Raw genomic sequence first — 13,168 nt, 5'->3', positions numbered from 1 at the left:
TCGTCATGGAGGAAATCCTGAAAGCCCAACTGAGTTGCGGCTCTCAAGGACCAAGGTTGCCACCCTGTTCTATACTATATCACGCAACATCTGAAACCCTCAAAGTGAGATTGCTAAGAAGGTGAAATGTGTGAGTGTCTCAGATGGGTAAACCTAGGTAAAAAGAGAGGCTTGGGAAGAGCCCAGTGGAAGACTTATCAGACTCAGTCTTCTACCAGGTGATCTCCAAAAGCACTATCAGAATTTGTCTAGTTGATCAGATCAACTTCAGTGAGTGCAAAGGTATTTGTGATCAGGCATGGACTTGTAGCTCTCATTTCCCTTGAAGTCTCTAAATTCAGGTTCAGCTTGTCTCCCCAACATGGTGCGATATTGTCAGCCTCTATATACTCTGGTACTGATCCAATTAAACTGGCACCACTGGAGGTTCTGCTTATGCTCTGCTTTCCATATCTACTTCACTTTGAGGGAAAGGCCGAGCCAAACCTGCCCACTGAAAAAGTTCACTTGAAATTATATTTTTTTAAAAAGAAGTTATTAGGGCATATTGGGTTTGGGTCTTGGTAACTGGAAGACTGCCCTCGGTGAGTGAATGGTTGCTCTCTGTAATGAACACAGACTAAAATTCTACACCACTGATTTGGGTTGTAGTGAGTAGGAGAAGCCATGCTCATGAGATGAAGTTGTCTGTCACAGGATAGGGAGACTAAACCAAGCACCACAGCATCACCTTGTCAGGGCCGACCCATCCATAATGGAAACCAGGCAGCTGCTTCTGGCAGCACGAGCAAAACAAGAGATCCTGAGAGCCACACAAACTCAAAGAACCACACAAGCACCTACTTTAATCTGCATTTTTATAGGATGCTTAGGATGATCATGATTGTTGATTTTAATTATCAGATTCTTATGAAGGGGCTACAGGCTAGGGGCATGAAAGTTAATGGGAGGGGTAAGGCTGAAAGTTTGCCTAGGGCATGAACTGCCCTTGCACCGTTCTGCATCTTGCCCTGAAATGATTCCAGGACGTTTTAAGCATGTTACGAATGGTTCAAAGACATTCATGAAAGAACTTGCTAAAAGCCTTTTAAATGGCAAAATTCAAGAGGCTGTTCGCTTTCACTAAACATTGATTTGGAAAAAAGAATGGACTCACCATGTATTCCATGTTCGAAGCTGAAGGGTAAACCTGGCCCCGCAGTTTGTTGTGCAACTGCAAAATCTCGTCCTTGTCCAATCTGGAAATAGATCTCTTGGCTCTGGAGTGAAGTCTCTCTTCTTCGTACGTGCCCAAGAGTTTTTCATAGAAAGTGGCGTTGGGCATGAAAAAGCACCCCGATTCCTGTACTAGAAAGAGAACTCCCAATGGAGCAATCCACCACAGGGCAGGGCTCATGACTAATCTGTTGGCCGAGTTCTCTTGAAGTCAAAATGAACAGCTTCTTAACTGTCGAGAAGACCTTCCTTGCTCTCCACGAATCTATATAACAGAGTAAAGGAAGACACAGAAAACAACTGTCATGCAAACGGCACTCATGATTTCCAGGTGAGAAATTCAAATCTTCCCAAAGTTTCTTATAACTACAAGCTTCCTGAATTCCTAATTCTACAGATGCCATTCTTTTACAAAATGGCGGTAGGCTACCGTGAGTGTAGCATATGCCAAGTCGAAAATACTACTGCCTGGTTAGCGAGCCCACCCGGTGGAAATTTCTAAGTTGGCGCACACTGTTTCCCATGGTAAAAAATATTTTTCGATTTTCTATGCGGGGGCATTCCCGGTGGTAATTGGCAGCATGGCCACAATGGTGCATGCTGCACGAGTACCTCACATGTAGCGCATGAGCCCTTACTGCTAGGTCAATGGGTGGCGGTAAGGGCTCAGGTAGTAAGTAGCCACGCACTACTTTTCATTTTAGCTCATGGCCATTTACTCTCCCCATTAAAAAAGCCTTTTTCCCCAGTCGCGGTAAAAAAAAGTGGCCCAGTGCAACCCAAAAACATGCGCCCACACTACCACAGGCCACTTTTTTACAGTGGCTTAGGAACAGTGGCATTCTGTGGTTCACTGCCACCCGGGGCAGATCGCTGCTGTGCGCACCCCCCCCCCCCGGCTGCAGGACAACACGGCACCCCCCCCTGGCGTGACACGGTGACAAGGCACCACCCCCCCCCAACCCAGTCCCCACCTGTCTACCAGCTCCATCCACCTGGCGCCTCGCGCGACTCTGCACTGTGTAAAAGAAGAAAATCACCTCGTCGGCTCTTCCCTCACTGTGTCCCATCCTGCCCTCTGATGTAACGTCCTATTTCCTCGACGGTGGGACAGAGTGAGAGAAGGGCCGACGAGGCGATTTTCTTCTCTTACAGCAGGGCACATGCGAGGCGCTGCACCACACAGCTGCCGGGTGGATGGAGCTGGTAGGGACTTGCCAGCAGAGCACCCTCCCAACCACTGACACCCGGGGCGGACCACCCCCACCGCCCCGCCCTTGCTACGCCACTGCTTAGGAAAAGGACCCCTTACTGGTGCTGTTCTTTCATCATGTTCCCTAATTATATTTAAATTTATTCAAAGGCTTGATATCCCACCATTTCTAGTTCACAGGTCAAAGAAGCTCACATTGAAATAATTCAAATAAAATAAATTAATAAATGAAACCACCATCATTAAATATAGGAAAGAACACAATCAAACCACAAAAAAAAACATTTTAAACACAGCATTACATAAAATCTTGCAACAATCGCATCAATACACAGGCTGATCCAACCTCAACTAGTGGCTGAAGGAGAAATCCCAAACGAGAGCAGGAAAAGTGTGTTTTAAGGAGGGATTTAAATTTAATAATGGAAGTTCGGACCATAGAGGTGGTGGTAAGTCACTCCATAATTTGGGGGCAAGGAAAAAGAAGGCTGAATTTCTGGTTGACTCACAGTGAGATTTTTTTTCGTAGGTGAAGGACTGGATGATGCGCATTGATGGAGTGGAGAGTACAGCTTGGTGTGTGGGATTGCCACAGAAGATAAACAGAGGGGTCGCTAAATAGAAGGTTTTATGCACAATACAGAGAATTTTAAACCAGGTGCAATAGAAATCAAACAAAATAAAACATGGAAAAGAAAATAAGATGATACCTTTTTTATTGGACATAACTTAATACATTTCTTGATTAGCTTTCGAAGGTTGCCCTTCTTCGTCAGTGAACCAGGTGCAAAAATTTGCTGTTAGCCAATGTAACTTAATCAGGTCTCTTAGCTTTACACAGAAACAGATGGCAGAGGTCTGCAGTTAATGTAATTGATGTATTACAAGGCGACAGTATACGGTATTGCAGTAATCCAACCAAGAGATTACAAACACATGAACAAGTGTATGAAGCGAGAAAAATCTAAGAATTTGTAAATCGAGTGAAGGCAACGGAGTGAGAAAAAAAAAACCAAAATTAAGTTCCTGTGAAACTTGTTTGTCAAATGAGAGACATGAATCAAAAATTAATTCCGTATGAATATTAATAGGCCTAAAAGTAGACGCAGCAGCAAGTTCAAGTAAGCCTCCATCATTATTCTTCAATAAGTCTCTGACATGTTGACTCAAAGGACAATAATGAGGCTTCATTTACTATCCAATGTTCTGCCCAAGTACAGATTCCGTCTCGATTCCCCAGGAACCATAGAATTGGTTGGCCTGGCCTGCTGAGTTAAGACATTTCAGAAAGTATCCAGGGAGACATGCACAGAAGACCAATTTCACTTTTCCACCAAAAGGCTAAACAGAAGTACGACCCCCCCCCCCCCCCTCCCGTTGAGTGAGAGCAAGAATGGAGAGGTGAGAGGTGAAGAGTGCCTCTTCTTCCCTCCACTGTTAGGAATGGTGATATTGGTGGTAATCACTGGACCTCTTCAGCAAGCAGCCAGCTCAGTTACAACCACTTCATGTTTTGTTTTCTGGTAATTACTATCACATCCAAACTATTCCCTGAGGCTGGCTGTCTTAGATGAGCAATGCAGATGTAGAAATGTAGTGGGTAGATATTCATCCCGCAGCGGGAAGCAGATAGCAAGCTGCTTCTAGCTACAGGCTGAATGAACCCCTGATATGTGTTGCCAGGGGATGAGCAACTCATGACATTGAATATCCAGGTACGACCTTGACCTCCAACCTGAAAGTTAACCAGGCACCAGTCAATATTCAGATCAGTGCCCTGTTAACTTTCATGCACAAAGTTTTGACGGCAAAACAGTGCCTATGTTGGCTGCTACCCGGGGCAGATCGCTGCTGCGCACCCCCCCCCCCCCCCCCCCCCCCCGGGCGTATCACCTTCTGAGGGTGCAAGGAGCAGTCGCTCGGCTTTCGGCTCCGCCGGTTCCCTGCCCCGGAACATGAAGTATTGTCAGAGGGAGGAGGGAATCGGCAGAGCCTACAGCCGCACAGCTGCTCCTTGCACCCCCTTGCAGCGTGCACCCGGGGCAGGCAGCCCCCACCACCGCAAAAAGGCTACTTAGCTTGTTAACAGACTGAAAATTGCCACTAACCAACTCAAGTTGGTGCTCTGTTAGGGAATGGCTGGGTAGCAGGGATATCACTCAGCACCAACCAGTTAACTGCCACTAAATAAGGGAAAGGGAAATGGGACTTGACATACCGCCTTTCTGAGGTTTTTGCAACTACATTCAAAGCGGTTTACATATATACAGGTACTTATTTTGTACCTGAGGCAATGGAGGGTTAAGTAACTCAGTTCCCTAGGATCAAAGTCCACTGCACTAACCACTAGGCTACTCCTCCACTAGCAACATTCCGTGTGCAAGCCTGCCCTTGCAGATCACCAATGCGGCTGTGCAGGCTTCTGTTTCTGTGAGTCTGACCTCCTGCACGTACGTGCAGGACGTCAGACTCACAGAAACAGAAGCCTGCGCGGCCGCGTTGCTGATCTGCAAGGGCAGGCTTCTACATGGAATGTTGCTAGTGGAATAGCAACATTAACATTCCATGTAGAATCTCAAATAGTAGCACCAGAATCTCAATAGTAGCAACATTCCATCTAGAATCTCCAATAGTAGCAACATTCCATGTAGAATCTCAAATAGGGAAAGGGAAACGGGACTTGATATACCGCCTTTCTGAGGTTTTTGCAACTACATTCAAAGCGGTTTACATTTATTTAGGTACTTATTTTGTACCCAGGGCAATGGAGGGTTAAGTGACTTGCCCAGAGTCACAAGGAGCTGCAGTGGGAATCGAAATATCCCTGGAGAACCCTACACAAGCCATTTTCTTGGCCAGGAGCCTGTACTGGCCATGAACATCTACCCCATAACATTAGCACAGCCCTGAGTCTCCAGGGTGTACCTTCTGGTTCCTTCTTCTTTTTGAACTTGCTGTTTTATATAAAACAGATGTTGCAGTGTTCCGAGAGGGCCCCCAACAAGGGTAAAGTACATTATTCACTTCAGAAGAGATTTCCTAGCGCTTGTCTTTTCAGAATAATAATAATAATCCACAATTATCACTCAAGAGGTTCAATGCAGATTCAAAAAAGATTTACCAGAAAGAAACTGGGAGAATTTTTTTTTTTTTTAAGTCTGCAGTAGTCACTGCCCTCTGCATCTGTCCTAAAGGCGATTTAGTGCCTTCTGACTTGGTGGTGGCTTCCTCTGCTAATAGACTATCCTGCTTATAATCGAAATAGAAAAACGCCTATATTGTGACCCAAATCGGGAGATAGTTTATCTCACAAAAATGAATAAAGCGGTATAATCGAAAGCCGAATTTGGACGTTTTCAACTACACTCCGTCGCGGATGCGGACAAAGTTGATGGGGGCGTGTCGAAGGCGTGGTGAAGCCGGAACTGGGGAGTGGTTATCGGACGATCAGAGATGGGTGCCTTTCGCCGATAATGGAAAAAAAGTATGCGTTTGTAGCGAGAATTTAGGGCACTTTTCCTGGACCCTGTTTTTCCACGAATAAGGCCCCAATAAGTGCCCTAAATGACCAGATGACCACTGGAGGGAATCGGGGATGACCTCCCCTGACTCCCCCAGTGGTCACAAACCCCCTCCCACCACAAAATATGCCGTTTCACAACTTTTTATTTTCACCCTCAAATGTCATACCCACCTCCCTGGCAGCAGTATGCAGGTCACTGGAGCAGTTATTAGGGGGTGCAGTGGACTTCAGGCAGGTGGACCTAGGCCCATCCCCCCCCCCCCCACCTGTTACACTTGTGCTGGTAAATGGGAGCCCTCCACACCGCCCCCCAAACCCACTGTACCCACATGTAGCTGCCCCCCTTCACCCCTTAGGGCTATAGTAATGGTGTAGACTTGTGGGCAGTGGGTTTTGAGGGGGATTTGGGGGGCTCAACACACAAGGGAAGGGTGCTATGCACCTGGGAGCTCTTTTACCTTTTTTTTTGTTTTTGTAGAAGTGCCCCCTAGGGTGCCCGGTTGGTGTCCTGGCATAGGGGGACCAGTGCACTACGAATCCTGGCCCCTCCCACAAATAAATGTCTTGGAGTTATTCGTTTTTGAGCTGGGCGCTTTCATTTTCCGTTATAGCTGAAAAACAAAAACGCCCACCTCACAAATTGTCGAATAAACATGGACGTCTATTTTTTTGCGAAAATACAGTTCGGTCCGCCCCTTCATGAACCCGTTCTCGGAGATAAACGCCCATGGAGATAGACATTTCCGTTCGATTATGCCCCTTTATATCAACTACCGCTCTCAGTAAATCTTAAAGATTTGGGGTAGGGTATATGCAATCTCTGCCAGTTCCAAAAACTTCTGTATATGTAAAACGCAGCTGCAATATGAAAGCAAAGGCAGGACCAAGCCATGAATGACGCACCGAGAAGTTGTTCGTCAGAGCTTTCATATTGCTTAGCTGGACGAGAACGCTGGCCAGCCATTTGAGTTATTACACCTGTCTGGCTCCAATATGAAGAGAGTGCGAAAGTCAGAGCCTTCTCAGGGGAAACTTTATTAGCCTGACAACTTAATCTCCCTACGTCTGTCTCTCTCTTGGATGGCCTAAAGCAATGATTCTCAATCCTCTCTTGGAGACGCACCTAGACGGTCAGGCTTTTCAGGACTATCATAATGAATCTGCACGAGATAAATTTGCATATATTGGAGACCCTTTTTTATGCAGATCTCTCTCATGCATATTCGTTGTGATCCTGAAAATGCAACTGGCCACGTGTGGCCCCAGACTGTTGAGAAGCAGTTAACCTTCCTATGCTTCTTTCACGTGACCCAGTGCATGGCGCTTAGCCTTGTCTGTCTGTCTTTCTGTCTATACTTCATTGTTCTTTGGTAATTATTACACCAATAATGGTTAGTGTCATTCAGGGACGTAGCCAGATGGCCAATTTTGGGTGGACCTGAGCCCAAGGTGGGTGGGCATGGAATTCATCCCCCCCACCCTGGCCCTCCTCCGGTTTGCTCCTCTCTCCACCCCTCCCTGCCCACAAACCTCAAATATTAAATACTTGAGCTGGCGGGGATCCCTAAACCATTGTAATGTGTGTTAATTTGTGTTAAACACCAAACCCTACTTAGTAAATTGACCACAAATTGATTTACAATGTACAGGTAGTGTAGCTAGATGTCAATTTCTGTCGACAACACGCTCATTCTTCCTGTCTCGTCTGCTCGTAACCTTGGGGTCATCTTCGACTCCTCCCTCTCCTTCTCTGCACATATTCAACAGACTGCTAAAGCCTGTCGTTTCTTCCTCTATAATATCACCAAAATTCGCCCTCTCCTTTCTGAGCACGCTACCAGAACCCTCATCCACACTCTCATCACCTCTCGCTTGGACTACTGCAACTTGCTTCTCACAGGTCTTCCACTCAGCCATCTCTCTCCTCTTCAATCTGTTCAAAATTCTGCTGCATGATTAATTTTTCGCCAAAGTCACTATGCCCATATCAGCCTTCTTCTGAAGTCACTTCACTGGCTCCCTATCCGTTTCTGTAGAGTTCAAGCTCCTCTTATTGACCTATAAGTGCATTCACTCTGCTGCCCCTCACTACCTCTTCACCCTCATCTCTCCCTACACTCCTTCCCAGGAACTCCGTTCACTAGGCAAATCTCTCCTAATTGTACCCTTCTCCTCCATCGCTAACTCCAGACTCCATTCCTTTTATCTTGCCGCTTCTTATGCCTGGAATAGACTCCCTGAGTCATTACGTCAAGCTCCATCCCTGGCCGTCTTCAAATCCGGGCTAAAGGCCTACCTGTTTGATGCTGCTTTTAATTCCTAACTTGTCACCTGCTCGTAACCTTTATCTTGTCTTCCTCTCTTCAATAGTCCCTTCCCTATGTGTCCTATCTGTCTGTCCTACCCTTATTTGTCATGTCTGTCTGTCCTGATTTAGATTGTAAGCTCTTTTGAGCAGGGACTGTCTTTTCTTCATGTTAAATTGTGAAGTGCTGCGTACGACTGGTAGCGCTATAGAAATGATTTGTAGTAGTAGTAGTAGTGGATGGGCACAAAATGTCCTCTCCACCAGTGCCCTCCGCACTTTCAACTCCCTCCCTGGCACCTCTCTTCAATTAAACTTCTGAGCTGGTGGGGATGGATCCCCAATCCCCTACTGTCATCCTCGACAGTTGGTGGCAGCATTGAGCCGCTGATACCAGCGCCCCATGCATGAAAATTACGCATACATAGAGAAGCCAGTGTTTGCGATTCAGGAATGCTGCCACGATCTCCAGAGCTCGACACAGGGAATTCTGGGTGCCTTTAGAGGAAATCTTCAGCTGGGGGGGGGGGGGGGGGAGCGTGGAGCTCATCACCAGCTACAGGAAGGGTGCACTGCTGCTGGGTGCACTGCTGCTGAGCCCAATATGGATGGACCCTAGCCATCTGGACCCAGCCATGGCTGAGCCACAGTAATGTTCTGTGAACCTATGGTGGTCACCTCACCCAGGTCAACTCGAACAGGCTGATCCAGTCCTGGTTTTGCTCTACTACATAGTAACATAGTAAATGACGGCAGATAAAGACCTGGACAGTCCATCCAGTCTGCCCAACAAGATAAACTCATTTTACATGGTATGTAATACTTTATATGTATACCCGAGTTTGATTTGTCCCTGCCTTTCTCAGGGCACAGACCGTAGAACTCCGCCCTGCACCGGTTTTATTCTCCAAATACCGGCATCGCCACCCAATCTCCACTAAGATTCCGTAGATCCATTCCTTCTAACCAGGATTCCTTTGTGTTTATCCCACGCATGTTTGAATTCCATTACTGTTTTCACGTCCACCACCTCCCACGGGAGGGCATTCCATGTATCCACCACCCTCTCATTGAAAAAATACTTCCTGACATTAGTCCTGAGTCTACCCCCCTGCAACCTCAATTCATGTCCTCTAGTTCTACCACCTTCCAGTCTCCGGAAAAGGTTCGTTTGCGGATTAATACCTTTCAAATATTTGTGCAAGGAAACAAAGTCTAACTTTTTGTAGAAAAATCAGGGATATTCCAGTAGTACAGCAAAACTAGGTCTGGATCAGCCTGTTCAGGTTGACCTAGGTAAAATTGCAGCCCCCACCTGGATCGCGATGGATTTGGGAGTCAAACTGAGTTATTAATCAGTTCCGTTATCTGAGGAGCTGCTCTGCATTCTTGCACTTGAAGCTCCGCTTCTCTCTGGGGGCAATCAGAACTGCAAAGTCTTTGATGCCAAAGCCGGGACTGGTTTAACCTGACCTGAAAAGCAAGAAACCAGTCTGCAGCCAAGACTCAAAAGCAGACAGTTTTTGCTCAGTTTCAAATAGCTACAGAACACACTGTGCTTCTGTTCAGGTGGAAGTCTTATGCAAATAAAAGCATTATTAGTTAATATTTCTGTTTTAAATTTTATTAAGTTAGATCTGTGTTACCAGCAGTGGCATAGGAAGGGGGGAGTCGGCTCCGCTGGTTCCCTGCTCCCTCTGCCCCGGAACACGTTACTTCCTGTTCCGGGGCAGAGAGAGCAAGGAACCAGCGGAGCCGACGCAGTTCCCAGCGACATGCACTCGGGGGTGGATCGGCCCTCTCGCCCGCCCCTCACTTCCTAATCAAAATAAGAATGCGCTCCGGGGGGGGGAGGGTGCGCAGCGGTGACCCGCCCTGGGTGTCAGCCGCCCTCGCTACGGCACTGGTTACCAGTCCTGTAAACAGTGCATGTAAATACATCTGATAAACTTTTATTTATTTATTTATGAACATTTATACCCCACTTTTTTCCACATTAAGCAGACTCAAAGTGGCTTACAATGTACAGGAATCAATTACAATTACATTAGATAATTAGGAAGAAAAAAGGAAAAGGATGAGAGAGTCTAAAATGGACTGTGCAAATCCAGACATGGAACGAACAGCTCACGGCAAGGCAAACCAAAATTGGGAACAGCTGTAAGATCCAGTAGGCGCAGACGAAGTGCAGAAGTAGCAGCAGTATGCGGCCTGGAGAGTGGAACAGCAGAAGGCCGATAATGCCGGATTTATTAAGGATATGCAGAAAGTCTGACTGGCTTGGGGGGTGGGGTGGGAGTGTGCAGAGAGCTGTAGAAATTATGACTAACTCAGTGATGCTCAAAAGTCCTTATCTTGAATCCAACTCAGAGCTCTGTCCCATTTGTATTTCAACCCATTCAAGAGCAATGGCAATGCTCGTGACCTTGAATCAATCCACCAGCGAACTATATTTTATTTATTTGGATTTTGCTCACACCTTTTTCAGTAGTAGTTCAAGGTGAGTTACATTCAGGTACACTGGATATTTCCCTGACCCTGGAGGGCTCACAATCTAAGTTTGTACCTGAGGCAATGGAGGGTTAAGTGACTTGCCCAAGATCACAAGGAGCAGCAGTGGGATTTGAACTGGCCACCTCAGGCATTTGACAAAGTACATCATGAAAGACTCCAGAGGAAATTGGAGACTCGTGGGATAGGAGGTAGTGTCCTACTGTGGATTAAAAACTGGTTAAAAGAAAACAGAGAGTAGGGTTAAATGGTCAGTATTCTCAATGGAAAAGGGCAGTTAGTGGTGTTCCCAAGGGGTCTGTGCTGGGACTGCTGCTTTTTAACATATTTATAAATGATCTAGAGATGGGAGTAACTAGTGAGGTAATTAAATTTGCTGATGACACAAAATTATTCAAAGTCGTTAAATCACAAGAGGATTGTGAAAAATTATAAGAGGACCTTATGAGACTGGGAGACTGGGCGTCTAAATGGCTAATGACGTTTAATGTGAGCAAGTGCAAACTGATGCATGTGGGAATAAGAAACCTGAATTATAGCTACATAATGTAAGGTTTCATGTTAGGAGTCACCGACCAAGAAAGGGATCTCGGCGTCGTTGTTGATGATATGTTGAAACCTTCTGCTCAGTGTGCTGCGGCAGCTATGAAAGCAAATAGAATGTTAGGTATTATTAGGAAAGGAATGGAAAACAAAAATGAGGATGTTATAATGCCTTTGTATCACTCCATGGTGCGACCGCACCTCGAACATTGTGTTCAATTCTGGCCACCGCATCTCAAAAAAGATATAGTGGAATTAGAAAAGGTTCAGAGAAGGGCAACAAAAATGATAAAGGGGATGGGACGACTTCCCTATGAGGAAAGGCTAAAGCAGCTAGGGCTCTTCAGCTTGGAGAAAAGATGGCTGAGGGGAGATATGATAGAGGTCTATAAACTAATGAGTGGAGTGGAAAGGGTAGAGGTGAAGCGTCTGATTACTCTTTCCAAAAATACTAGGTGGGCTATGCATAGGACTAGGGGGGATTCAATGAAGCTACAAAGTAGTAAATTTAAAACGAAGCAGAGAACATTTTTCTTCACTCAACATGCAATTAAACTGTGGAATTCGTTGCCAGAGAATGTGGTAAAGGTGGTTAGCTTAGTGGGGTTTAAAAAAGGTTTGGACGGCTTCCTAAAGGAAAAGTCCATAGACCATTATCAAAATGGACTTGGGGAAAATCCACTGCTTATTTCTGGGATAAGCAGCATACAATGTTTTGTACTTTTTTGGGATCTTGCCAGGTATTTGTGACCTGGATTGGCCACTGTTGGAAACAGGATGCTGGGCTTGATGGACCTTTGGTCTGTCCCAATATGGCAATACTTATGGATGTCAAGACCGGTGCTCTAACCACTAGGCCACTCCTCCACTATATAGAAGTATTCCTCAAGCTGGTCCTGAAACCCACAATCAAAAGGCTTTTAGGATGTCTCAACAAATATGCACGAGATACATTGGAGGCTCGGTAGATGTGAATGTATGCATGTTTATCTCATGCATATTCATTGCGGATATCCTGAAAACCTGACTGAGGGGTCAGAAGGCCAAGTTTGGAAAGCCCTGCTCAGCTGTTCAGGATGTCTACAAAGAATATGCATGAAATAAATTTGTACCAAATGAAGGCAATGCATACAAGTTTCTCTCATGCATATTCATTCCAGATATGAAAACACAGCTGGATGGAGGTTTCTCGAAATTGGTTAGGAGCTACTGTACAAATGATGGGAGTGCCCTCTAGTGGCTGATGCATCATAGGCCATATGTCAGCAACAAGTTATCCCAGGTACTTGCTTCACACATCATACCATGCTACATGCCCTTCTGGGGCACTGCTCTAACTTCTCTAGTCTAGACATATTCATATGTTCAGGCAGGGCTGCCGAGAGACAAAGACAGGCCCGGGGCAGACACTCCCCAGGCCCGTCCCCTCTCCAGGAAGGCCCACCCCAGGCAAACACCCCCCCTGGGCCCACCCCTTCCTCCAGGAGGGCCCACCCCGCTTACTTGTCCTGCTCCTGTCACTGTGTGCCGCAAATGTCCCCATGGCCCGGTGCTAGCATCGCTCTCCTGTTCCCGTGCGTGGCAGCGCCAACAGAGCAGAGCCCTTCCTTCCTTCCTGCTGCGTCCAAAGAGACTGTTTCGACGCAGCAGGAAGGAAATACTCTGCTCTGTGGCACTGCTGCACACAGCAACGGGAGAGCAATGCTAGTGCTGGCCAGGCCCCCCTCGGATGCCGGGCCCTGGGAAATTTTGCCCCTGCCCCCTCTTGGCGGCCCTGTGTACAGGCAGATGCCAGTGATAACAGCATCCCTTGATATTTTCAGATTTATAAGAGGCTGAACGACATAGTTCCATGTCA

General features: G+C 46.5%; 1 protein-coding gene across 1 annotated transcript in view; it reads right to left on the bottom strand.

Annotated features, from left to right (window-relative positions):
* Positions 1-13,168, bottom strand: part of LOC115459667 (cysteine-rich secretory protein LCCL domain-containing 2-like) — a gene marked incomplete at its 3' end in the record, with an annotated part of 51,515 nt that overhangs the window by 31,742 nt on the left and 6,605 nt on the right. The window contains exon 2 of the mRNA XM_030189476.1: positions 1,157-1,480. Within this exon, the coding sequence (XP_030045336.1) occupies positions 1,157-1,396 (240 nt within the window). The remainder of the gene's footprint in view (positions 1-1,156; positions 1,481-13,168) is intronic.

Source organism: Microcaecilia unicolor, unplaced genomic scaffold (genome assembly GCF_901765095.1).
Source record: "Microcaecilia unicolor unplaced genomic scaffold, aMicUni1.1, whole genome shotgun sequence".
In the NCBI taxonomy this organism is placed as follows: domain Eukaryota; kingdom Metazoa; phylum Chordata; class Amphibia; order Gymnophiona; family Siphonopidae; genus Microcaecilia; species Microcaecilia unicolor.
The sequence above is the reverse complement of the archived record's forward strand: the minus strand, read 5'-3'. Positions and strand labels throughout refer to the sequence as shown.